At 43.1% G+C, this 27179-nt stretch overlaps 2 protein-coding genes and 1 long non-coding RNA gene across 19 annotated transcripts in view; 2 read left to right on the top strand and 1 right to left on the bottom strand.

The window, feature by feature from the left end:
• ZBTB21 (zinc finger and BTB domain containing 21) lies at positions 1 to 19999 on the top strand. 7 transcript variants are annotated; one of them, XR_014939635.1, is made up of 5 exons: positions 1 to 136; positions 5900 to 6091; positions 7546 to 7647; positions 10661 to 13998; positions 15593 to 19999. XR_014939635.1 is itself a non-coding variant. In XM_015883052.3 (5 exons), exons 4-5 carry the CDS (start codon positions 10674 to 10676, stop codon positions 13845 to 13847), a joined length of 3033 nt encoding a protein of 1010 aa, XP_015738538.2. In that variant the 5' UTR covers positions 1 to 136; positions 5900 to 6091; positions 7546 to 7647; positions 10661 to 10673; the 3' UTR covers positions 13848 to 15585. The 7 variants fall into 7 exon arrangements, 6 of the variants coding, with proteins under 6 accessions (XP_015738538.2, XP_015738504.2, XP_085385696.1 ...); XM_015883052.3 differs by lacking the exon at positions 15593 to 19999 and having other exon boundaries at positions 10661 to 13571; positions 13713 to 15585; XM_015883018.3 differs by lacking the exon at positions 15593 to 19999 and adding an exon at positions 9798 to 10027 and having other exon boundaries at positions 10661 to 15585.
• LOC116654374 (uncharacterized) lies at positions 13285 to 27072 on the bottom strand. Of its 2 annotated transcripts, none has more exons than XR_014939688.1 (3): positions 26933 to 27072; positions 21484 to 22752; positions 13285 to 20887 (listed from the first exon to the last, which is right to left on the bottom strand). It is a non-coding gene; the product is annotated as an uncharacterized LOC116654374 (long non-coding RNA). The 2 variants fall into 2 exon arrangements; XR_014939689.1 differs by having other exon boundaries at positions 22614 to 22752.
• C2CD2 (C2 calcium dependent domain containing 2) overlaps positions 26643 to 27179 on the top strand; it is a 34784-nt gene continuing 34247 nt past the window's right edge. For 2 of the 10 annotated variants that reach the window (XM_085529592.1, XM_085529611.1), the window contains exon 1: positions 26703 to 27151. In XM_085529592.1, coding sequence (XP_085385718.1) covers positions 26843 to 27151 — 309 coding nt within the window. In that variant the 5' untranslated portion in view covers positions 26703 to 26842. Of the gene's footprint in view, positions 27152 to 27179 lie in introns of all 10 variants that reach the window. The other 8 variants (XM_085529605.1, XM_085529616.1, XM_085529621.1 and 5 more) reach the window with 8 other exon arrangements.

The raw sequence follows: 27179 nt of genomic DNA, 5'->3' as shown, positions 1-27179 counted from the left end.
CCTCATCCCTGGTGTGGGATGACGTCAAATTCAAGATGGATGGAATCACGGCGGCGGCAGCAGCGCGCGCGGCCGAACCGTGACCGGCGGCGCCGAGTGGGGCCGGCAGGGGGGGGCGCGGCCGCCGGCGGAGCGGGTGAGTAACGGCCGCGTCTCGTCGCCCGTTTCGGGGGCCGCCCGCGCCGCTTGGGTCTCCCCGTGTACAAAGGCGTCTTTTCCTGACGTAACTCTGAGGTGGTGGTTTTTTTTTTTCACCCCCACCGAACGGGGCCGCGGTCCCCGAGCGGAGCACGGCGCCTGCGCCGGTTACGAAACTCCCCTTCCCTTCAGCCTCGCGCACGCGCCCTGCGCCGCGAGGAGGCGGCGGCCGCTCGTTGAGCCGGCACGCAGCCGCCACATAGGCTCGGCGCCACGCTTACTGCGCATGCGCGGCCCCCCAGCTCCGCCTCCACCCTGCCTACCCCTGCCGGAGCTGCGCCTGCGCACAGGCTGTGCATGGACGGGGGGCGGTGCCGCTGTGAGGGCGCCGAGTGCGGGGCCATGAGGCGGGAAGGGGTGTGGGGTGCCCTGCTTCCCTCAGGGGCGGTTGGTGGGCTGGTTCGGATGGCAGGTGCCGGTTGGGGAGTATGGAGAACGGGGATTCCATCTAGGTTGAGAGTTTCAGGGTGGGAAGGAGTTGGTGGGGCAGGTCCGAACTTCTCTTTTATGTAACTTCTTCACCTCTGCTGAGAGGGACCTGGGCGTCCTGGTGGACGACAGATTGACCATGAGCCAGCAGTGTGCCCTTGTAGCCAAAAAAGCCAATGGCATACTGGGGTGTATTAAAAAGAGCGTGTCCAGCAGGTCAAAGGAGATGATCCTCCCCCTCTACTCTGCCCTGGTGAGGCCTCATCTGGAATATTGTGTCCAGTTCTGGGCTCCCCAGTACAAAAAAGACAGGGATCTCTTGGAAAGAGTCCAGCGGAGGGCCACTAAGATGGTGAAGGGCCTGGAGCATCTCCCCTATGAGGAGAGACTTAGGGAACTGGGTCTGTTTAGCCTTGAGAAAAGAAGGCTGAGGGGGGACTTGATCCAGGTTTATAAATACCTGAGGTGTGGGAGCCATAGTGGTGAGGCTGGTCTCTTTTCAGTAGTGCGTGGGGACAGGACTAGGGGTAATGGGATGAAACTACAGCATAGGAAGTTCTGCACGAATGTGTGGAAGAACTTCTTTACAGTGAGGGTGACGGAGCACTGGAACAGGCTGCCCAGGGAGGTGGTGGAGTCTCCTTCTCTGGAGATATTCAAGACCCGCCTGGACGCCTACCTGTGTGACGTGGTGTAGGGAGCCTGCTTTGGCAGGGGGGTTGGACTCGATGATCTCTAGAGGTCCCTTCCAACCCCTACAATTCTGTGATTCTGTAACTCTCATTATTTGTCCTGACTGGATGTGGCTCAGGTGAAATATCACAGCTCTGAAACATTTCCATCTCTATGAGTCGTTTTTGCAAGGAAGGGCATAGTGTGGAACTTCCAACAAGCAGTGAACAAGCACATCATAATAGCTAATGGCACTCGGGGCCCTGGGCAACCTGATCTAGTAAAGGTGTATGTTTGGTGGCCCTGCCAGGCAGGGGGGTTGGAACTACATGATCCTTGAGGTCCCTTCCAACCGGGGTCGTTCTGTGATTCTGTGACTCCTCTGAAAGCTGTCCTGTTCGTGGGGGAGAGGCTGGCTGTAGATAGGTAGATAAGCCATTGTGAATTATATGATCTTACATTTTATTTCTCAAGTACAACAAAGGTCTTGTAGTTAATACACTGTTGAGTTTTCATCCTTAAAGCAATATTACTGTGGAAGTACAGCTTGTGGGTTTTTTTTGAATACATTTTTACATAACAGTGTTTTCGATATGACATCAGGAGTAGTAAATCTGTACTGCACATAAAAGAGAGCTCTGTGCTGTATCCATTTTACCTGAAGGCTGATGGTTACTATGTTCTGTTCTGACTTTGCTCAAACTGACAAACTAACTGCTTTGACTAAAATTTTCCACCAGCCCTATGATGTTCTTTGGAGGGGGGGGAACTTCTTAGCAAACCTTAGCAACTGTTTTTGTAAACCTTGCTTGCAAAACACAAATGATGTGGCTATCTCTCTCTCTCCCTAATAGGATCTTGCACACTTCTCTCTCTGAATCTGTTACTATAGTCATGACAGAGCGTTGTCCTCTCAGAAGAACATGTGGTGTTTTCTTCCTATGGAAAATCCAACCAGGATGGCTAGATGTGAGCATTTGTAGGATTTACATGTCCCTCAGTGAGGACTTAAGGGGAAATATCACAACCTTTGGAGACTTCAGCTATGGGAATGTGTGCCAGAAAAGGGTTTATCAGGGGTCTTTTCAGCTGTGGGCTTCCCAGAGCCTGCTGGATCCAAGGTCACCCCTGTGGATGAAAACTAAAGGGGTGACTGTATCATTTTTTATTTTTCCCTCCAGTGTATTCTTGCTCTTCTACTAATTTCAACGTTACCTTTGATCCAAATTGGGAATCAAGTCATTATAAGTTTGGTGCTTTATTTAAACGCTTAGAGTAACTTATCCTTTAGTACATCCAGAGAAGCTGTGGTGCCCCATCCCTGGAGGCGCTCAAGGCCAGGTTGGATGGGGCCCTGGGCAGCCTGAGCTGGTGGGGGGCAGCCCTGCCCCCACAGCAAGGGTTGGGGTGGGTGGGCTGTAAGATCCCTTCCAACGCAAGCCATTCTATAATATTAGTAATTAAACTTAATGTGGAAAGAGGCAGGTGTTTATAAGAAGCTTCAGAGATCATTTGTGCTATATGTTTAATTGTACACAAAGATCATAAATGAGACCTTTTGTGTCCCCTCTCCTGCATGGATCGCCAGAAACTGGATATTGCTATGGTGTGGTGTTTTCTGGGCTCATCTTTTGTCTCTATGTAATGCTGGAGAATACTGCTAGAGAATTAAACAGCTGGTGCCGTGATCACGTTCTCAGCAGTGACTGGCTCTGCTTTCCTTACAGTTATTTGCTGTCAAGCAGAGGCATGCCAAAGTTTGGGTTTAAATGGACAACTTGACCACTGCTTCAGAAGGCATTGTGCTTCATTGAAGTTGTTTGGTTTTGAACTTCAGTAGTTGTGAAGCAGTTAACATTTAAAAACCTCAAGTAATTTCCATTTCTGGTTTTCCAGGTTTTGAAAGCTGTTCTGTCTACAAAGTAATGATAATCCTGGTCTGTTAATGAGTGTGGTCTTACAGGGGGCAAGGAGGAGGAGCTGGGTAGGGGAAGTGGGGCTGTAACCACCACAGTTTGTGCTGCACTGGGAGGTGCAGACTTGTGAGTCATAGGCCATAGTTGCAGCTGTTTTCAGCTCTCTGTTAAAATTAATTGTCAGCTTCAGAGCAAGTGAACTGCGGCCTAGTGAACGCTGCTACACTGAGTGGTCAGAGAACCTTGGAAATGTTGGCTTCGTCATATTTTGCCCATCATTAACAGTGGCTGAAAGGAGTTTTTTGGGGGTCACTTCAGTGTGTGAGATACCTGCACTCTATGAATCTTGAAAAATAACAGGCTGTTCACTTGGGATTTTCTAGTTTCAGTGCACACTTTAGCTATTATAGTAGTTCAGTGTGCTTTGAATTAAGTGCGCGACTTTTTATTCCTATACTTTTATTCTTGCACAAACATTAGTGTAAAACAGTAGGTTTATAGGGACTGTTCTTACATGGGTTTCCTTGCAAAATATACTATGCCAGTAAAAAGCACCTTTGTATTAAGAGAAATATTCCCATGCTTATGATGATGGTTTGTCACTTTCACTATGCCAGCAGATTTGAAAGCAGTGTGTAAGTAGAATTTTATTGTGAATTAGACCAGTTAAACAAAGAGCGGCTCATCCAGCAAAGCAGGTGACCAGATATTATTCAGCTCGCTAAGTATATCTCAGCATTACCAATAAAATAATAAATTCAGCTTGTAGGAAGAGTGCAGCCATCCAGCTTTGGCGTGCATTTCCCCTTCTTCACATTCTTGATTTCATGCATCTCTTATTTAAAAAAGAAGAAAAAGAAAAGGAAAAAAAAGTCAGATGAAATATTGCTGGGGATGAGCTTTTTGTTCAGGGATCGTAGTGTAAGTTCTGCCATCAAGTCATGGGGCTTTTCCCATGGGATTTTGATGGCGGTGTTAAGAAACTCCTAAGAATGGAAACTGAAGGCCGCCTTAGGAAAAGGGATTTTAAAATGCATTGATTTTTATTTGCAGCAGTCTGGATGGTGAGCCTCGTACCTTGCAGTTGAGGTGCTGAGGCCAGGACAAATATTGTATCAAACCATGGCTAATCTTCATGAACTCTTCCAAAAAGAATGAGAAGAGCTCCCAGGCAGCACACATTCCTGCCCTCTCCCTTACATCCAGTGGTTGTGCAATCTCCTGGTGAGCTGGATCAGCTTGCCAAGCCGACAGTGAACTTGTCTGTCCTTACAGGGGGAGGAGGTGCAGACTGATCCCTTCAATCCCTGATTAGATTGGACTGAGACTAAGGTGAAATCACACCCTTAAGTGCTGCTCGTTTGTAAACAAGAATGTGAAGGGCATTGTGGTGGTACTCAGAGACTTTGTAGCTTGGAGCTGGGTTGGAAAAGTGATGGGTCTGATCTGAGTGTGAAAAACAGTTTCTGATTCCTGAACATCTAATCTGTGTTAGGATAATTGTTAGTCTGCCTGCAGCGCAGGGCAAAATAAAGAGACTGCAGTGGTACAGAAATTCTTCTTTTCCTGTCCTTAAATTTGTGCTTCTGATGATGCGTGTGTGTCAAATAGTTGGAAATTAATAGATCAGTTTCACGCATAAATATATTTTTCTTCTGATTTTATGCTTGTCTTCCTGAATCTCCTGGCTGCTGACCTACTGTCTTCATAGACTTTACAATGCAGCAAGAGATCGTTCAAATATTCACTGAGGAAAAGAAAATTACAATCCTGTTCTGTAGGCTTGAAGCTTTTACTTTCAAGTTTTAGTTATGTGTCTGTGAAAAGGCATTTGACAAGCTGTAGTCAAGCTCAAATAATAAAATCCAGCACAGGACAGTCAAGAAGAAGTTTAAGCAGTGTAGGTTTCTTTTGCATCTGGTCCCTTGATTGATAATGAGGGTTCTTTCCACTTTGGGTCTGAAGCAGTACATGAACAAGGAGAGCCATCAAAGCCTCTGCAGAGCACTCACAACCAGGCACAACTTGCCTGTGCTTACCTGATGACACCACAGGAAGCCTCTTTGTGTTCTTAGGCTGGGCTTCACCATTCATATCTCTCTGCGTTTTAGTGGGTTTCCTCCTGCCACGGTTATACGTGTATTTCTCTGTTAGAACCACTGTTAAGTTTCTCTCGTTGTCTGTTTCCTCTGTGCACACATCTTCTTTCCCCGTGTTTTCTAGTTCTAACTGCAGTTTGTCAGTCCTGGCACGTTCTTACTGCAGCACTCTGTCCTCAGGTGTTTTGGAACAGTCTTTCCTACCTCCACCTCCAGGACACTATTGATGTGGCTTTAGCTGACATCTATGTGGACGTGGTTATAATGGAAGTCAGCAGGCAACGGCAATGTCTTATTCCAGTTACGTGTTTACAAGTATTAGTTGTTGTGATGAACTTTTTTGTATATCTGGCTGATTGCATTTGTAAAATTTCAGACTAAGTGACTTCATTGCTTCTGAAAGTGAAGTTTCAGATGGCAAAGCTGATTGACTTGCTGACAAAGAACAGGCAGTTTCACTGCTTCTCTTACAGCAGCTCTGATGCATCTGACCTCTGCATGAGCTGATTATGCTTCTCACCTCTAAATTAGCAAATATATAAAAAGTTGGATTGATTTATTATTCTTTCTCCTGCCTTGTTTTAGGGAGCTGAATCAACTTAGTAGGAGGTCACTGGTAAAAGGTAGAGGACCCCAGGGCTGGGAGCAGGATGCGTGAAAGTGAGGGAGAGAAGATGGAAGGGGATTTCGCAGTGTGATGGCAGGGAGCTGGTGAGAATCAAAGAACCGCTGAGCCAAAGAGAAAGATTCTTCACCCTTCACTTGTGAAGAGCTTTTGTGAGTAGAGACTTTTTTTTTTTTTTTTTTTTTCCTCCAGTCATTTGAAATAATGGGGGTATCTTTTTCTGTCCTTATTCAAAACAATTGCTCTTGTCATTATTAACTCGTGTCAAATGTGGTACTTCAGCCTCTGAAGGTTGATATCAGTAGAGGGCTGTTGAAGATTTGACAGTCAAATCTCTTCCTCATCTCCCAAAGGTGCTCCGGTTGTGCCTCCCTCTCCTGGATCTGGAGGCTCGCTCTCACTGTTCCTCCTGAGGATCAGTAAAACGTAACACCAGAGCACAGACAGTGAGAGATCTGGTACATTCTGTCTCGTTGACATCAGGGAACAAAGTAGGAAGTAGCTTTGCTTTTAGCTGGTACTGAAGAGAGCTGGAAAAATTGGTTGGAAAATAATAATAATTAAAAAAAAAGGCAGATTATCAGGAAAGGGCTTAAGCAGTTAGAGGCAGAATAATCTTCAGCTGAGGAAGTATGATTCTTCAAACACCTGGAATCAAATCTGTTGTTTACACGCTGTTAGGCATGCCATTTATAAAGGGGTTGAGTGCTGTCAGCCTTACGTCAGCTTTAGTGGCACTAGGAACCTCTTGTCTTCCCAGAGCTGCTCCACTCCCACAGTTTGCTTTCTCTTCAGTTATGCCAATACAATTGTCCCTGGGATTGAGCGTTACTATGAGAAATGACCAACATCTGAAAAGAAATATTTGTTCTCTATGTATTGTCTGACCTGTTCTGTAACGCAGACCTGCAAATATTTGTTCTAGCGCAGCTGCGGGAGTTGTGAGCAGCAGCATGCAGATAGGATGAACCAAAGGGAGCAGGAAACTCCCTGATTAACTTTGTTACTGAGAACTGTTCACGCAGTTAAATTTTAGTATGTTGTATGTTTACACTAGTGATCTTGTGGGTTTTTTGTTTTACTTTTTAAATCTGTGTTAAAGGCTTTCTGATGGCTTGTGTAAAAGTGTTAAAATGGTTCTGCGTGACTGGTTCTGGATTTGTTTTTTAACATACCGTAACTTGTTTTATTTCTGATCGTTGTCTTTAAAGGCTATGGAGCTGAAAGTCAAACTCTAGAAGTAGGGAAGACCAGGATTAAAGCTGCTTTTGCAGGATTAATTTGGTCCCCTGCCAGTTGTGTATGTTGCAGCCTTGGTTACTGTTAAAGTGCCAGTTGCACCAAAGAGGTCTGCTTCCTTTGGCGCACAGAAGAAGCTGTGCTCTGCAAATGAAATGCAGGATTGTACTAGGATGCTCTTCTCTGTCTTGTGTAATGTAGCACATTCAAGGTGTCCTATGAATAAGGAGGAGTATATAGGAAGAAAAATGGGGGCTGTTGGATTCTGTTTTAGATGTGTGGATTTCACACCAGTCTATAGAAATAGCATTACTGTGTTATGATGAATAAAGGAACACATAGTAACTGCACGGTGTTTATTCTTCAGGTATCTTACAGAACACTCAAGGCCTGGGTAAAGCAGATTAAAATGAAATGTTTGAAAATACTTCAGAACATTTGACCATCTCCTACCCAGCGTGTCCTTGAGGTATGGGTTCATTTGCAACTTTTAGTAGGTGTTTCTACTGCTATATTTTAGTTCAGGTTTCCTTCAGAAAGACATTGTTTTGTTATCTCTGTAGACTATTTAATTTTATAGAATCACAGAATCACCAAGGTTGGAAAAGACCTAAAAGATCATAACAGTCCAACTGTTCACCTTTTACCAATAGCTCCCACTAAACCATGTCCCTCAACACAACATCCAGTCTTTCCTTGAACACTCCCATGGTCGGTGACTTCACTACCTCCCTGGGCAGTGCAATCCAGTGCCTGACCACCCTTTCTGAGAAATAATACTTCCTAATGTCCAGCCTGAATCTCCCCTGCCATAGCTTGAAACCATTCCCTCTGGTCCTATCACTAATGACACAAGAGAAGAGGCCAACCCCCAGCTCACTACAGCCTCCCTTCAGGAAGTTATAGAGAGCAATAAGGTCTCCCCTGAGCCTCCTCTTCTCCAGGCTGAACATTCCCAGCTCCTTCAGCCTCTCCTCATATGGCCTGTGCTACAGGATGTTAATTTGCAGCACAAATCATTTGAGTGTGCAAACTCTGTTTAAGGTGAAACTAAAGGGAAAAATGCACTCCTGGAGCACTTGCTAATATTTCATGTGTTAATGTGTGCACAGACGTGCAGGCTGGACTAGGGCCATTCAGGCACCACCACTTTTCATTATAGAAGTGTCCAAAAAATAGCTCAACCCCCCCCCCCCCCCCTCCCCCAACAGTACTTTTAAGTCAAACATAAAAAGCAGAGCAGATGGATTTCTCACGTACATAGAAGCATGACTGTTCTACCTTTTTAGAGAGAGGAGTGGAGGCATTATGCATTATTAACTATTTGAGGTGAATTAAGGATAAATTAGCGTTAATGAAATAATGCTGCAAGATGCTGGAACACTCCATTAAGAGGCGGATTTGAATAGGAAACAGAATTTTGCTATTGCCTTGATACTACACACTCATCTTGTAGTTTCAGATGCAGAAGTGGTAGCTCAGTCCTGTGATATGACCAATGTCCTGAGACTTTAAGTCATCTTCTCAGCATTATCAATTCAGACTTCAGTCACTTACTGTGATTGAAGCCCATTGGCTGCCAGATTTCTCATTCAATAATTACAGGATTATAGCTTCTTAATTTTTTCTTTTGATAAAATTGTCAGCTTTGATTGAGAATCAATGAATAGTGAAACCTTTTTGTTACTGTAGCATATATCATATGTAAATATTTTAAGTCTCTTAAATCAGCTGCAAAAAAAATTTCTCTTAACAGACAAATCATTTACTTGTTTTTCATCACCATAAAGGAAAGTAGTTAAAAATTTGTACTTCAGGTTGTCTTAAGCAGAATTGTAGGAGTGTCCATGGCAACAAAATAAAATTGGATGTTGCTGATTTTTGTGCTTGTGTACGTGTGCACTGATATATAAAATTCAATCCATATGACAGAAGTTGTTTGCTCAGACTAGTTTAAAACCTGTTTGTCTTCTCTTGTTAAAACCTAGTCAGGAAAAGCCTGTTGAGTTATGGAGGCTTTCTACAGTACAGAGTGGGCTGTGTTTTGAAGTAGTGTGGGGGTTTCTGCACTGCGGTTTAATTTGTGTTTGTTATACTCTTGGATGCATCTGGGGGGTAGGTAACTGTAGGTTATGGGCGTAAAGTCCACATATAAGCTAATGAATAAGATGGAGAATTCAGTTAACTGATTATTTTCTAGCAGGAGCAAAGTGCTTCTGTGATAGCTCAAGTAACATTATGAGATTTCCAAGAAACCAAATCTTGTTAGCGCAGGTATAAGAATTAATACATATTTCCTAGCTAGAAGTGTATGCATGTTAATACTCATTAAATATAAGCAGGCGTAATGAATTAGTCTAGATTACAGGCCATAATTCTGCCAGTATTAATGTCCTTTTCATCACCTTATAAAAAGTAACAGCAAAAACCTTTTTATTTGTTTAGTTAGCAGGAGACTGTCAGGGTTGCTTAACCTTACGAAGTGACTTAGTATAACTAACTTTAGATGTGTGTCCTTGCTGTGGCTGGGATATAGTTAATTTTCTTCATGATGGCTGGTTATGGTGTTGTGTTTGGATTTAGGATGAGAATAATGTTGTTAGCACACTGTTGTTGTAGTTGTTGCTGAGCAGTGCCTGCACAGAGCCAAGGACATTTCAGCTCTTCATGCTGCCCAGCCAGCAAGAAGCTGAGGGTGCACGGGGAGCTAGGAGGGGGCAGAACCAGGACAGCTGACTCTGGCCCACATGGATGTCCCATAACACGTGGTGTCAAGCTGAACAGCAGAATTGGGGGAGCTGGACAGGGGGACGGCTGCTTCTTGGGGACTAGCTGGGTGTCAGCTGGTGGTGAGCAATTGCATTGTGTATCACTTGCTGTCTTCTTTTTTTTCTTTTCCTTTTTTTTTTTTTTTTCTTTTTCCCTTATGCTCCTTCTGTCTTTACCCTAACCAAGGAGCTCTCGCATTTTTACCTTTTTCATTTCTCTCCCATCCCACACTAGTGGAGTAAGTGAGCGTCTATGTGGTAATTCTCTGCCCAGTGGGCTAGACCACAACAGTATCTGATTCAAAAGTTTATTGAAGTAATTGCCAAGATTGAATTTTCTTAAAGCCAAACTTGAGAAAAAGATGATCAACTGAATTCTTTAAAAGGAATTCCTTCTTGTAGACAGCTGTGCTGTAGGTAGAAAACACAATACCCCTATTCCCCAATTAAATGTGTTATTTTTAGTGCGAGATCAACAGAAAGCATATGAAAGTGTTCTGTAGCATGAGCTGCTTCTAATGCCTGTACATCTGCTGAAGCAAACAATATTATGTTAAATCTCATAACTTTCCTCCAAACAAGCAGTTTTCTTCAGCAGCACTGATAGTCATTTAGCTTGTTTATGAAATACAGAGCAATTAGTTTTATTTACATTATCTCTAACAACTGTCTACATAAAGCAACATAATTTTTTTTCTTATTGTTCTTTTTCAGGAACATCAGAATCATGGAGGGGCTCTTGCATTACATAAATCCAGCACATGCCATTTCACTTCTGAGCGCACTGAATGAGGAGCGTCTAAAGGGACAGCTATGTGATGTTGTTCTTATAGTAGGAGATCAGAAATTTCGAGCTCATAAAAATGTTCTAGCTGCCAGCAGCGAATACTTCCAGACTCTGTTCACAAACAAGGAGAATGAGTCTCAGTCAGTGTTTCAGCTTGACTTTTGTGAACCAGATGCTTTTGATAATGTGTTAAACTACATTTATTCTTCATCCTTGTTCATTGAGAAAGGCAGTCTTGCAGCTGTGCAAGAACTGGGCTACAGCCTTGGAATTTCCTTTCTTACAAATATTATTTCTAAGAGCCCTCAAGCTCCCTTTCCATCTTGCCCCATTAAGAAGATACTGTATCAAGATGAAGATGAAACTAGCTCTCAGAAGAGGAGTGTCATTGTCTGTCAGAACAGAAGCGAAGCACAAGGAAAGAGTATAAATCAAACACAGCATGATTTAAGCCATACTTCTAAACCTTTACCCTCCGCTGCTATCAAAACTAGCATTAGAACACAAGTAGCAAAGCCAACTGAAACCCTTCACAATTTGTCACTGACTGAAAGGAGATGGCTGAAAGAAAACCCTGTGAGCTATACTAAGTTTCACGAAACTTCTGGAACTGCAGAGGATCAGAGCAGAGGTGGTTTGGTGAAAAGGAACACAGTGTTGCCTCAAAAACCTTTAGCAGAGAAAGAAATTGCAAGTGATGAGCCAGGAAGCAGTAGTCAGCTTTTAAGAGGAAAGGCTGCAGAGTTATCATTAAAAAGACCACGACCGCCAGTCTTATCTCTACGTGGCTCATCAGAATCTACATTTTTGTTGCGAGAGGCAGGAAAAGGAAATGGTCAAGGTGAAGATAGGAATTTGCTATACTACTCAAAGTTAGGACTAGTAATCCCATCTAGTGGATCTGGTCCTGAAAACCAAAGCATTGACAGAAGTGGTCCACTTGTAAAAAGTCTCCTTCGACGGTCACTGTCCATGGACAGCCAGGTTCCTATTTATTCACCTTCTGTTGACCTAAAACCTTCGCAGGTATCATCTTCCTCCTCACCAGGAACTACTGATTCCCAGAAGATATTTAATGTTTCATCTCAAAAGTTGTGCTTGAAAGAGTCATCAGAGAAGTTAGTCTTAGATGAAAAGCCACAGGTAATGCACCCACATCGCCTTAGGTCTTTCAGTGCCTCTCAGACAACTGATAGGGAAGTTTCTTCCCCTCTCACAGAGGTGCGAATAAAAACTGAACCTAGCAGTCCACTTTCAGATCCATCTGAAATAATAAGAGTTACAGTGGGTGACGCATCAGTATCTACAAATAAAGACTTTCCTTTTAAAACTGAGGATGATCATAAGGAACCAAGTAGACTTCCAGCAAAAAGAAGATTTCAAGCTGATAGAAGGCTACCATTCAAGAAACTCAAGGTGAATGAAGAGGGTTCTCCTGAATCGGAAGAAAACTTTGAGGAAGGCTCAAGCCCTACGCACCTTGATGCTGATTTTGCCGATTCTGATGTCAGTAAAGATGAATACAGTGAAATGGAAGAAGCAAGACCAAATAAAAAATTTAAATGCAAACACTGCCTTAAAATTTTCAGGTCAACAGCAGGTCTTCATCGTCACATTAACATGTATCATAATCCAGAAAAGCCCTACGCTTGTGACATATGCCACAAGAGATTTCACACAAATTTCAAAGTGTGGACACACTGCCAGACACAACATGGAATTGTGAAGAATCCCTCACCAGCTTCCAGTTCGCATGCTGTTTTGGATGAAAAATTCCAAAGAAAACTCATTGATATAGTGAGAGAGAGAGAAATTAAAAAAGCTCTTATAGTTAAACTAAGACGTGGCAAGCAAGGTTTTCAAGGACAATCTACTTCACAAGCACAACAAGTCATCAAAAGGAATTTAAGATCAAGAACCAAAGGAGCCTATATTTGTGTCTACTGTGGAAAAGCTTATCGTTTCCTCTCACAGTTCAAACAACATATAAAAATGCATCCAGGAGAAAAACCAATTGGCGGAAATAAGGTTCCTAAGCAGAAAGACCATATTCATATTGAAAGTCCTGTAGAAAACAAGGAAGTTTATCAGTGCCGTCTCTGTAATGCTAAGCTCTCTTCACTTATTGAACAGGGAAATCATGAGCGACTCTGTAGAAATGCTACTGTTTGTCCTTACTGCAGCCTTCGATTTTCATCCCCGGAGCTGAAGCATGAGCATGAAAGCAAGTGTGAATACAAGAAGCTTACTTGTCTTGAGTGTATGCGCACCTTCAAATCATCCTTTAGTATTTGGCGTCATCAGGTTGAAGTTCACAATCAGAACACGATGGCTCCATCAGAGAACTTTTCTTTACCTATCCTGGATCACAATGGAGACATAACTAGTTCATCAAGATTGCCTCCTCAGTCAGAATCTAATAAAATAAACAATTTTGCTGCAAAAGAAGATGGAGTTTTCAGTGACTCGTCAGAACAGATTAATTTTGATTCTGAAGATTCCTCCTGCCTGCCTGAAGACTTAAGTGTTTCCAAGCAGTTTAAAATTCAAATCAAGGAAGAGCCTGCAGACGATATAGAGGATGAGGTCACTGAGACAAGCAGGGAACCAAAGGAAGTAGTTTCCAACAAAGATGCTGGTTTGTGGCCCTGTGAAAAGTGTGGGAAGATTTTCACTGTACGCAAACAACTGGAGCGCCACCAAGAGCTCTTATGCTCTGTGAAGCCGTTTATTTGTCATGTGTGCAACAAGGCCTTCCGAACCAATTTCCGGCTGTGGAGTCACTTCCAATCCCACATGTCCCAGGCTGCAGAGGAGTCCGCAAATAAGGAGCCCGAGGTATGTCCACCAGCTAATTCCCCATCACCACCACCTTTACCTCCGCCCCCGCCACTACCCAAGATCCAGCCTTTGGAGCCTGATAGTCCAACGGGCTTGTCTGAAAGCTCCACTACTACTGAAAAATTATTTGTACCGCAGGAGTCAGATACGCTCTTCTATCATGCTCCACCACTCTCAGCAATCACGTTCAAAAGACAGTACATGTGTAAACTCTGTCACAGGACTTTCAAGACAGCTTTTAGTCTTTGGAGCCATGAGCAGACACACAATTAGCTTTCAGAGATACCTTAAAAAGCTGATTTGATGGAGGCTGTTGTCAGGATCTCGGATGTATGCCATGTAAACTTGAAACATAAGAGGATCAAAACAACAGCGGTGACAGAAGATTCTGAATTTGTGATGCTGCTTGGATTTGGAGGTTAAGGTAAACTAACTTTGTTAGTAGGTAGAAAGCTGGGTAATTAAAGATAATATGGACTGGGATCTAATAGTAACAGAATAATTTTGATTTCATTTAACACTGAAATGCAATCGCATCTGGATTGTATGCATGGATCTTCATCCTGTGATGTTGGTGTGTGCGTGTGTATTATATATAGAGTTATATATTAAATGGAAGAGCAACAACATTTTGGATTCTAACTGTGAGTTTATAGTGGTGAAATACTGTAACCAACTTCATTGTTTGTTGTTTTTTTTTCCTTAAAGAAACCAACACAGAAGCTCCTTATAAATAGCTGCCATGTACTTGCAGTTAGAGAGGAAGTGGATGGAGTGTCTTAATGTATTGACTTAGGTCTTAGAGATCTTTAGCAATAACGAATAAACCTCATGTTTCAGTAATCCCAATATTATTGGATACGAATGTTTGATATTTTAAGGGAACATAAAATTCTTTTGTTGTTATATGGAACTTGTGCAAATTAAAGTTGAATTTAAAATCAGCAATATTATTAATAAGATTTTATATTAAAAAATAGCAGCAAGCCTGCTTTCAGCCATTTAATTATAGGTTTCTAAGGAGAAGTGGGGGGAGGGGGGTACGTCGCTTTATATAAGGTCCCAAAGACTAATTTACTATGGATATTTCAGTAGCTAAAGTCATTGCATTAACAGCCATCATAATGCAGATGTTACAGTTTGTAATATGAACCAAGGCTGAAAGGATGTCAGATACGTTTCATAGTTTTGTTTCTGCTATTTGTACAACTGTTTGTAATTCTAACTGCAAAGGAATGTATAACTATTAAAAAAAAAAAAAACACAACAAAAAGAGCTCGTTAAGGGATAGAAGATGACTTGTGTTCCTACGCTCAGTGATAAGCTTGGCCATGAATACAAAGATAAGTTTTAACATAAAGTAAAATGTAAATATTTATATAGACATCTGTATAAATGAAGAAGTACGTATTTGAAATTTGTATTAAGCGTGCATATCCAGCTCAAGGCAGAGGAAAAACCATCACATTGCTATCACTGTATTTTATGAATACAATGCTTAGAATGTTTCTTTCTGCTGCTTCCTATCCTTTGCGGTACTGTGTTGCAATTTTCTTATCTGCTGAAAGTCATGAGAATAATGTGCTGCAGATACTTTATGCAGTTCCATTGTTTTACCACAAGTCACAACTGGAGCATTTAGTAAAAGCAGAATCATAGATATTTACCAGAAACTACAGCAAGGGTCCAAAATCACTCTGTTCAAGGAAATGTTTACCAATAAGTTGTGGTAAATTAAGTGAAAAATTGTTGTGCTGGAATTTAAACTCCATGGAGTAGTGCAATGAACAGCGAGAACATCAGTGATGCAAATGGTATTTATGGTCCTGAAGACTTTACCCTGGAAGCTGAGGGACTGGGGTTGCAACCCACACTATCTAGTCAGAGCCCAGTCTTTGCTCACTGAGAAGAGCAAGAATTTGGTCACCATTTTCAGTGGGAACAAGGGTGAGTGAGGCAGTAATTCTATTTGGCTCTAATAGTGCTTTTTTTTTTTTTTTTTTTTTTTTTTCCCTCAGCATCCTACACTCAAAGTTAAAAAGTATTGCTTGCTCATACCACCATTTAGCAAAATAAAGCGCCTGTGTAGCTCTTCAGAATCTGAGGATGAGCACCCTCGTTTAGGCACACGCTGGGAAAGATTGTTCTCTGTTGCAGTCCAAGTGTGCCACTGTTAGTTTTCTCCTAACAGAATTGTTTAGTTTTTTTTCTTTCAGTTAAGTTGAAGTAGGCTCAGAGTGGACCAATGACTTTTTTAGCTACCAAAAAAAACCCAAAACAATGTTATCTTCAAGCCTCTCGGTTCGTTTTTTGCTGGAAATATAAACTTGTTGCTGAACATCCTTTTTGTGCTCTTCCAGGCAAACTTGATCTCAGTTTAGTCATGTTAATCTGTGACTATCAGTTAAATTCTTAGAAATCCTGATCAGACTAAATTGATTTCTTTCAAGCAAGAGAAGTCAAATGCTTACTGCATTTAACCTGACTTAACAAAATGAGAAAAGCCTAAAGACTTGCCAGGTGTGCTTTAACTGCATGTAAGAAATGTGTGCATAGAAAAATATGAAGATGTTCTTGCAAACTGATGCCTAAGTTACTGATGCCTAAGTTTTCACCAGTTATTCCTCTTTACAACAGCATAATATTTCATATCCAGCCTTTCAAAAATCAGGGTACTTTCTGAAGGAAAATGGCAGCCAGTCAGTTGTGTTACAGTCATCAAACTTCCAAGTGGGAATCTGATACATGGTGTGATAATTAAAGAAATGCTCACTTTAAAATCAAAAGCTCATACAGTATCTTTGAAGAAACGTTGAGCTTCTCCCTAGTATGCCATGTATTATATTTACAAAGGAAAAAAAGTTGGGTCTGAATATCCTCTTTCTAAGCTTTTCTTCAGATTTTCTTAAGTTCTCATTTTAACTTTAAGCGTGTTCTGTGTTTAGTTTTGCTTTTTAAATTCAGTTCCTCTTCGTAAGGAATTAAGGATATCTGAAGTTTAAATATGAGATGTTTATATAGTAGTTCTGGTTTTCTATTAGCTTTTATACAGTACTTTAAAAAACCCTTGATAGAAGTGTTTATTTTGGAGGATAAGGAATAAATATGCTTCCACTTATATAACTTTAATATATGTTTAAAAAGTTAAATTATGGAAAAAAAATGTTAGTTGTTTGTTTATAAATATCTTCTGAAGAGTGTCTAGCTTGGCCACAGCCAAAATAAAAGGCAAATTTATTGATACAAGAACCTGTCCTCATCATATTTTGTTTAAACTTGTAATTGTGTGCTGAAGCGATGCAAATATAGAGCTCTTGCTAAATACAAAAAGGGTTTTTTTCCTTTAAATTTGTGACAGGAATTTGCAGATGTTTTAATATATATAGATTAGAATTTTTACTACTTTCCTTGTTGGTTGTTTTTTATAGTTTGTCAGATAAATCTCAGAGATCTATACTGCTTCAGTGGAAGTACAGTGAAAACTGTTGCATTTAAGACAAGCAGGGTTCAGCCATGAAATGTATTTTGGTTTGGGACTTATTTTTCCTTTGAGGCACTGTGCTGGCAAGGTCTGAGCATGTGATTGAGTTCCAGTGAGATCGGTCTTAACTTTGTTTTAAAAAACATGCAAAGGTTTTTTGATAAATTGGGACCATAGTCACCCACTGAAAGTGAGAAATTACCTATGGCTTCATTCTTTATGCTTGAGAATGAAAAGTTAAAGTGAGTTTTCCTCTGTATAAAAACTGTATGTACACCTAACATTTAATTCTGCAGTCTTAGAAAAATGCAGGACAGCAACCAGTAATAATCTACCTGAATTTCTGTAAGACCTTTGATGTGGTCCCCCACAGTGTTCTTGCCACTAAAGTGAAGAGGTATATATGTGAGGGTTGGGCAGTTTGATGGGTAAAGAAGCGCTGGGATGGCCATGTGCAAAGAGTTACAGTCAACAGCTCATTGTCCAAGTGTAAGCCAGTAACAAGTGGTGTCCTTTGAGGTCCGTACTGGGACCAATACTATTTAGTATCTTTATGGATACTGAGATTTCACAGGGATAGTGGGATTGAGTGCACCCTCTGCAAGTTTGTGTATGATGCAAAGCTACTCATCTTATTTTGTTGATAATTTAAGAGGGAAGAGATGCCATCTGGGGGTCCTTGAGGAGTAGGCCCCCTCATGAAGTTCCACAGGCCAAGAATAAGGTCCTGCATTTGAGTGAAGGCAGTTCTCAATTTCAGTATAACCTGGGTGATGACTGGATTGAGAGCAGCTCTGAGAAGGACTTGGGGGTTCTAGTTGATGAAAAGCTTGACACGAGCCAGCAGTGCGCACTTACAGCCCAGAAGGCCAACTGCATCTTGGGCTTCATCACAAGATGGCTGACCAGCAGGGCAAAGGAGGAGATTGTGTCCCTTTATGTGAGGTCCCACTTGCAGTACTGCATTCAGCTTTGGGACCCCCAGAACAAAAGATACATGGAGCTGTTGGAGCAGGTCCAGGGGAGGCCACATGGATGATTGGAGGGCTGGGGTGCTTCTCCTGTGAAGGCAGGTGGGAGGTGGTGGGCTTGTTCCATCTGAAGAAGAGAAGGCTCCCGGGAGACCTCGCTGCAGCCTTCCACTACTTAAAGGGGACCTACAAGAATGTTGGAGGGGGACTGTTTATGAGGCAGCATAGTGATGGGAGAAGGGGGAGAAGCCTTAAACTAAAAGATGATTGATTTAGATTAGATATTAAGAAAAATTTCTTACTTAGAGGGCAGTGAGGCACTAGCACAGGCTGCCCAGAGAAGCTGTGGATGCTCCATCCCTGGCAATGTTCTGGGCCAAGTTGGATGGGGCTTTGGGCAGCTCGGTCTAATGGGAAGTGTCCCTGACCATGGCTGGGGGTTGAAATCAGGTCTTCATAGTCCCTTCCAACTCCGGACATTCTATGACGCTATGATGCTTCTTGTACTTTATTACATTTTATTTTGCATAAAGAGAATAGAAACATCCTGACAGCTGAGAAGATAAGCTTCTGAAGCAGTGGGTGACGCTAGACTTCTCAAGTCTTTCAGAATGGAGATACAGCCTTATCCATGAACCAAAACACACAGCTGTGAGACTCATTCCTACATTTCCTATTTATGCAACCATTCAGGTGACATCCAGTAGAATACCTTCTCCCTCCCCCCAGTAGTATTTGCGGGTTTGGTCTGAAGTAACACATACTCTGTTTTTGTTCCAAACTTCAAGTGATAAAACTAGAAGTTTCGCACATGGGATAAGGATAGACTTACGCTGAACTTCTTGGCACTAACAATGAGGGTGCAGATATCTGGCATGAGCCTGTAGGTCTGGCGTGTGCCTATACTGTTCAATGAAATTGTTTACATTTTCCTACCAGAAGATTTAGAGAAAAATCACAGTAAGGTTAGGATTTTTTCAATGTTGCTGTTGATTAATCAGTGTTAACTTTTTTAATTATTATTATTATTTTTTTGGTTGAACGCTGCCTGATAGTATTTTTAATGTCATTGATTCTTGTTTATTTAAAACAACTCGTGGAAAAACTGTACTATAACTGTTGTACATAAAGGGACACTATCAAGAGAAAGAGCGCATGCTATAAATATACTTAGCTGTATTAAAAATTCTTGAGATGAATAAATTCAAAGAAAACATGAATTGACTCCTAACACTTGAGCTAGTTGGGCATGAAAATACCTATGGAAGGCATTTTCCTAAATTGTTGCAAAAGTGCTGGAAAAAATAGATCTGAATTCTGTGGGTGGAGCTCACTGTTGTGTTGCATCTTCTCTATCCCAGAATAAAGGACTTGATGAATTTTCCCTTTGTTGTTCCTGTCAGTGATATGTGGTACCTTTTCAAGATACACGCTTCTCACTACTGTGGTGTGTTTAATTAAAGCGTGCATGTAAAAGCAGGGGAAAAAAAACCCAATTTTTTTTGCAGAATACATATAAAACATGCATTTTAAAGCTTATTCTTGACAGTGTCCCTTTTTAAAAAGCAGGAAAATGGAATCACTTGTAGTATTTGGGTGCGGGGAAGTAGTTTAATGCAGTTTCTAGAAATTGGAATTATCCAGTATATTTGCTATGGAATTTTCCAATTCGTTACACAAAATCACTTGTCATTTTAAAGCGTTATAGAGGTAAGGCAAAAGAAGCTGTTTTTTTAATCCTGTATACCTTACAGTCGTTGTATATCAATTCGATACACCAGTATTGGATTGTAATTAAGAATGGGTTTTTACTTTTTTAGGACAGAGACTTAATAGCTTAGGGTAACTTTTTCTTTAACGCAATGTAAATCCATTGCTGCTTTGTACAACTTTTTCTACTGTATGTTTTCTTTACTTAGATCTTGACTAAGAAATGTTGGCGTCCAATAAACTTACACTTTCTTTCTTTGGAATTACTGTGTTTTCTACTGGAATCTCTTGGCAAGTTGTGACGTCTTTGTGCATACCGTTGTGTCTGTGGGATGAGAATTTTGTTTGCAAAAGAGCTTTTTTTGATCTATTTGCTGAAAGTGAATGGTAGTTTTTGCATTACTGAAATAAGGGCTCTTTGTTTTAGCAAGTGCCCTGCGCTGTTTGACTTGAAAATACAAGGAAACCAACTGCTCTAGAAAGTCTGCTAAGTGCTTGAGTGGTGCTCATGTTCTGCTTCCTTCTCAATCAGTGATTGAAATAGGATTTGAGGAAGCAAGGTGACATCAACTGAGTGTCTCTTTCATCTAAAACTCAGTTCAGAGTTTGAATGTACACTGGCGGGAATATTTATGGTATTTCACGGTGCTATCAGCAAAAGCAGTTTCCCTGCATGTATTTCCTTCTCCAAGAAATTGTGGATGAGAGTGCAGTATTTGGATCCAGAAAATTATATTTTGGGGGCACAGAGTTCCTCTCTTCAGTGTGGCTGAGACCTGACTTTGGAAACTCTTTGCGCTGTATTCTGAATTTTCTGTATTCCACATCTTCTGTCCTTTACCATTTTCCATTTACGCACTGATGAATTTAAATCACATTTAATAAGAAGAGCCACAGTCTCAAAAAGAGTTAATCTTTAATGTTTTTCCTTTGTGGGTGGGAATGGTGATGTTTGCAGTGAGAGCATATGCCTAGCACTTACCTGATATTTTCACCTGTGTGCATGTGGTCTTGTTGTGGTTTGGGAGGGGCAATGGGTGTTGTGAAAAGCTCCAGAAGAGTTAAGTATGGGGTCTATCAAATGGTCAGAATGAAGGGTTGAAAGGACTCTCCAGGGTCAAGAGGATTTCTGCCTTTGATAATCCTTAAACCTGTGAAAAGAGAGGCAAAGAGCTGCCAGCCTGTTCCTCCATGGAGCACCATCCTGTGTGTTAAAAAGTAAGCGAGCTGTGGAAACAGAGTGGGGGGAGCTGTTGTCTGACCCATTCAGAGAGGGGTGAGTTGCTGGGTGCTTGGCTCCCTCTTCTTTCTGCAAAAGGAACTAACCTCCAGGGTTTATCTGGAACCAGTCAAGATCTACACACTGTTCCCCCCCTGTTACTTGTACAGAGTGGACTAAAATCTGATTAAATGTTGCATGGAAGATATCTGCTCTTAGACCCACATGGATGATGTTTCTACTTCCAGTTCTGAAATACTCTGGCAATAGAAAATTTCAAGGTGTTGGCTGCAATGAAGCAGCACACCAAACTCTTCTGTTTGCGTGTGTTGAAGGAGTACATGGAAAGCAAAGCCAGATTCTTTCTTTGATGTTGTCTCTGCAATTTTAATACAACTCTCAACTATATTTTAATGCTGTGGCATTCAGAACCTAGGATGGGTATAGCTCTTCAAGTCATGAAGCCTCGGCTGCATACATTGGTTTAAGCTGATACTCGAGGGCACAGGCTCTTAACTAGCAACATACCATACACAACTGAAGGCTGCTTGAAGCCAATGAAGTTTAATATGAAGCAGTGTGGCCTGGTGGGATTACTAGCATCCAGAGATGCTTCTTCTGGAAGGAGGAGACTGTGCTGAGGTTTGCAGGCACCACCAGTGTGTGCCTGTAGGAACAAGAGGCAGTGAGCAGGAAGAGGTGGGAGAGAGAAGGGTGACAGCAGCAGATCATAAGATCCAGAAGTAGCCCTACTAAGAACAAGAAATTGGCCTCAGTTCTAAGGTGTCATTTGCAATTAATATTGCTCCTTGGCTCCTGCCTTTTCCTTACTTCCTTAATGAACAGCTAGGAGTCCCTAGGGTTTGACACCTCCTAAGCCTTTTTGGTTGATGAGAAACTGCATTCATTCCTTTAAGTTATAAAGTCTATAACAGAGCTTCTGGAAGAAAGAGTTCCCAAAAGTTCCCACTGCTCTGCTGGTAAGGGGAAAGGTTAAGCCTTCTTCTTTGCATGGCAGCCCAGCGCAGCGATAGCAAGGCAGCTGCTGTTTGCTGCTGCCTCCTCTTCACATCAGTCAGCTGCAGCTAAATGCCACCAGAAAGAAACTCAGCTTTGTTAGCTTTCATTCAAGCCACTTGTTTCATCGTCAAAAGAAACACAACTGAAGCATGCAAATGCTTTTTTTTAAAAAAAGAATTACGAAATAGGGAAAAAGAGCAAACTCACCATTACAGAGACACACCGTAAATAAGTTTGGGGGAATAATCACTGATAGAAATGCTGACTTTTGAAATGAGATAGAGTTCTGGGAAGTATAATACAGCTCAGGAGGCTCAGGAGAATTACATCAAGCCTTAGTTTTGCAGGAACAATCTTAGAATCTGTTACATGCCTCTAACTCTGTACGGGCACTAGGAGGAGCCAGAAACTAATGACTGCAACACTCCAGCAGGAGAGCCCCACAGGAACGCAGCACAAAGGAGACCTCTTTCTATACGTATGCCTGTACATAAAAGTGTGAATGTGTTAAAGTTGGCTCATGGCAATTTCTGAGTTTGGAGAAAATTCCTTGTTTGGTCAAATACTTTAGATTTTACTTTGTCAAATATTTAGACGTTCATCTAACAGCCGTCCTCTTCAGTACTTTTTCCACTAACCACAACGTTTTCTGCTCAGGTGACACGTAGGAGCAGAGAGGTGAGATGCATCTCCAGACTCTTCAGTCTTTGTCCCCCGTTGGACCTGCCAAGGCAGATGCCTGTTTACCTCAGTGGTTTCCACAGTGCAGACAGATGTCTGAGAAAACACAAGAGGATATGTTATAATACCTAACGTGATATCGTATAGTCAACACACTTGCACACAAGGTGAACTCATGAATGAAGATGGTAGTAATCCGGTACTACTGGCGCTCTCTGGTGGATAGAATGTACTCGGCTCCAGTGGATGAAAATAAAGAATAAAAATAGCTGATGGCATCGGTCATGATCGCTCAGGTACAGACGGTGTACCCAGATGCACAAAGAAAAGCGGTTATAATACAATAGAATTATAAAAGACTTCTACAAGTAATAGAGGAGATACTTATGCTTTGATGAATACAAGCACGGCAGTGTCACTGTTTCTGGTTTTGTTTGTTTTTTTCCCACACATCTAGGCACAACCGAATCTCAACCTCCGCAGACCACATAGAATTGTATGAGTTGGAAGGAACACCTAAAGGGCATCTGGTCCAGCCCCCTGTAATGATCAGGGACACCTATAGCTACATCAGAGCCCTGCCCAGCATCACCACGAGTGTCTCCAAGGATGGGGCATCCACCGCCTCTCTGGGCAACCTGTGCCAGTGCCACACCATCCTTACTGGAAAATACATTGTTCTTTATATCCAACCTAAATCTCCCCTCTTTCAGTTTGAAACTATTTCTCCATGTCCTATCCCTGTTCTTTGAGGGTGAATGGTTTCCAATAAAATAGGTAATAGGTGAACAGTTGGACTGGATGATCTTTTAGGTCTTTTCCAACCTTGGTGATTCTATGATTCTATATCGAAAGGAACAATGTTTGGTCAAAATAAAACATTATGACCAATTTGTTTTGAAACTTATGCAATTTGCTAACAGTTACATTTAATGGAACATGGCTGTTTTTTCAAGATGTTTATTTTTGAGACTATACGTGTATATCAATAACATATGTAGTAACAAATCTATAAAAGCAATTTCCTGATTAAATGAAAAACTCAGCTCCTGGCACTACGCCTTCTTAAGCACTTAAGAGATGTAGGCATTTGAGCAAAGAAGAACTAAATGACCTAAATGAAGTCTTTTTGCTGAGGTCACAGTGGAAATATAACATTTTTGTCATCAGAGATTGGTAAGCATCAATACGTAATAGACCAGATATCTCCTGATCTCACAAATGAACCAAAAATAAGAACAACCAGTCAAACTGAAGTTCTAATGATGTCACCATCCGTATGGAGCATGACTCCTTTATTAAGAAGAGGATGTTCTCTGCAGGTCAAGAGGTGTGAGGAGCTGTTCCCAGACAAGAGCTAGTCCCATACTAGCCACGTATGGGGCCAGCACTGAGCTATTAAAGCTTGTTTAGTCACACCTTTGGTTGCAGACTGCTGGCCATCTTCTAGCAAGGCTTCCCTGGGCATTTCACCCTGTCCTTGTCCCAGCCCTTTGCACACCCATCACTCTTTCTCATAGAGCTGTCACAAAACAGGGGAAACATTTCTAGTATATCAAGCCATGTGAGACAAAACAGCTGAATCTCACCTTGAAGAAGGATGCAGAAAACAGAATGGAGAGTAAGGGTAGGTCAGGATGCAGGAGCTCATCTAGCTAGCTTTAGGATCATACCTCTCCTTGCCCATAACCCTTGAGCAGACTTGCAAGGGTCAGGCCTGTCAGCTGTCCCTGGCACAGCTGGTAGGAGTGTGGGAAAGAGGTTGAAAAGCTACATTTGAAAGGGATGATGATCCCCTTCATTGAAGACCCAACCCAGAGGTCACATTCCATGTACAGAAATGGACAGGTCTACCTCTCCCAGTGGCTCAGTGGAAAGCATGAAACGGCCTCATTTCAGGCTGACTGCTGGGCTAGCGAAATCTCCTAAGGAAGACATGGTTATAGGCACATCACAGTGAGAATGGCATCCCACCACATCCTGGGATGCTGGATAAAAGCCTTGCTGGGCAATGCAGTTTTGCCAAATAAGCCCCCCTTACACTTGTACTGCACTAACAAAACCCTTGCTTCACACTTCATGTTAGACTGCAGGAGGAGCCTCATTTGAATCTTCTTTCCTACATCTGCATGAAAATACTCTAGAGCTCAAAGAATTAGTGGGAAGTTTGAACTGCTTTTATCCCTGTGCATGGTTGCTGTGTAAGTGATCATTTAATTGTGCAGTAACTGTGCCTACGGTCTTGATTGTGTTTTTGTTGTTTGGTTTGTGGGTTGGGCTTCACTTACTGTTTTTTATTTGTTTGTTTTTGTTCTACTTACAGATTTAAAAATGAGATTGATGAAAAAAAAACCCCACAAACGATGATCTCATCTTCCCTTCGCTTACGTCTGTGCCACGGGACTCAGGGTCACCTTCCACCTGAGCCCATCCTCCATCTGAGTGCACACTCTGCTGTGCCCCAATCTAAGGCAGGGCAGGACCCTGGCACGTGCCATTCCCACCTTTCCCTGTTCCAGGTCCTTCCTGCTGTTCCATCCACCTGCAACAGACCCTGGACTTTACTATGAAACCTGTTCTACTTAGGCGGTTTTCTTCTTGAATTTCTAACATAGTAAGTGAATTCATACCTCAAAGGACCAAAACTGGACATGTGATGGAACCGTGATGAATGATGCATCTGTAACTCTCTTGTTCCAGAATCCTTGTAAGATCAGGGAAAGGGGCTGCACCACAGGGCGGTGGGCCTGGAACGGGCTGCACAGGGCTATGGGCATGGCCCCGAGTGCTGGAGTTCAAGAAGCATCTGGACACCATTCTCAGACATAGGGTTTGAGTTTTGGGATGGTGCTGCATGGAACCAGGAGCTGGATTCAGTCACCCCTGTGGGTTCCTTCCAGCTCAGAATATTCTGTGATTCTGTGATGAACTCTGTATCATTCTTACTCACTTCACATTATTTCAAGCTTGTTTTGACATAATCACTAACAAAGATGCGTACCCGCTAATTAAAAGGAAAGCTGGGATTTGGGAAATACAAGGCTTGATTAACAGACAGCCCAGCAGCAAGTCAGAATCACAGTTCTCAGCTTCAAAGCACGACTAATTACTTCACTAATCACATCCCCAAAGCTATACTTTGATGAGTACGGATGCTCAGAGAGGGCTATTCCAAGTTCAGCGGTACGTGGAGAAGGAAAATAATTAAATATTAGCTAACACATAGCTTTACTAGAGTTTCAAAGAAAAAAATGTCAAATATTTCTAATAGCAAGACAGGGTCTGGAGAATCTCTTGCATGAGAAGATGGAGCCAGGGGCTTTGCAGAACTGGAGCACAGGGGTTCTCACTGAGCACCAGGCAGCACTGCTGTGCTGTGTGGGTGATGGAGGCTGCCCAGAGCCTGTGGTCTCTCCTCCTTGGAGACCTTCAAACCCCAGCGGGACGCGGGGCTGGGCACCCAGCTCCGTGTGTCCCTGCTGGAGCCGGGGTTGGCCCAAATGGACCCAGAGGGCCCTTCCAGCCCCAACCATGCGGTGCCTCTGTACCATACTCCCGTTTTCCTCCAGCCTTTGCTTCCAGTTGTGAATCTGCTTGAAAGCGCCAAGCAAACAGAATCACAGAATCACAGAATGACCGGGGTTGGTAGGGACCTCAAGGATCATGTAGTTCCAACCCCCCTGCCTGGCAGGGCCACCAAACATACACCTTTACTAGATCAGGTTGCCCAGGGCCCCGTCCAACCTGGCCTTGAACACCTCCAAGGACGGGGCATCCACAACCTCCCTGGGCAGCCTGTTCCAGGGCCTAACCACTCTCCTAGTGAAGAACTTCCCCCTAACATCCAACCTAAATCTTCCCTCTTTTAACTTAAAACCATTTCCCCGTGTCCTGCTATTGTCAGCCCTTCCGAAACGATCGCTTGCCGTCAGGTCTGCCCGCCCGCTCCATTTCTGCACCCCGACATCTGCGTGCAGCCATGGGGCAGGTGAAGCAGCTCCCGGCGGCTCCAGTCCAGCCCCGGGCCGGGCCCCGACCTCCCCGTCCTGCCGTGGGCGGGGGCTGAGCGCGGCGGGGGCGGCGCGGCGCTGGGGCGCGTCCCCGTGCTGCCCGCCGGACGCGGCTGCCGGCTGGGCCCTGCGCGGGCTGCGGCTGCCGGGGAGGGGGGCTCCCATTATGGTCAGCCATGGCGTGGCCGGCGGGCGGGCTTGCCGAGCTGCGCTGGTACGCGCTGGTCGCTCTCTTCGTGGCCGCGTTGGCCACGCTGGCCGTTTACCTGGTGCAGTACGCGCTGCTGGCCCTGCGGCGAAGGAGGGGAAAGCGGCGGCCCCTCCAGCTGCCCCCGGCGGCGCCGCGGGACGAGCTGCTGGAGGAGGGCGGCTCGGCGCTGGCCTGGGCGCTGTCGCTGGGCAGCTGGAGGCGGCAGTGGCGGCGGGCCTGGGTGGCGGCGCTGCGAGACGAGGCGGCGGCGCGGGCGGTGAGTGCGGGGCCGCAGGTGAGGCGGGACGGGGGGGAGCACGGAG

Source organism: Coturnix japonica, chromosome 1 (genome assembly GCF_054131305.1).
Source record: "Coturnix japonica strain WE chromosome 1, WE-NBRP24, whole genome shotgun sequence".
NCBI classification, from domain to species: domain Eukaryota; kingdom Metazoa; phylum Chordata; class Aves; order Galliformes; family Phasianidae; genus Coturnix; species Coturnix japonica.
Note: the sequence above shows the minus strand (reverse complement) of the source record. Positions and strands in the feature narration are given on the sequence as shown.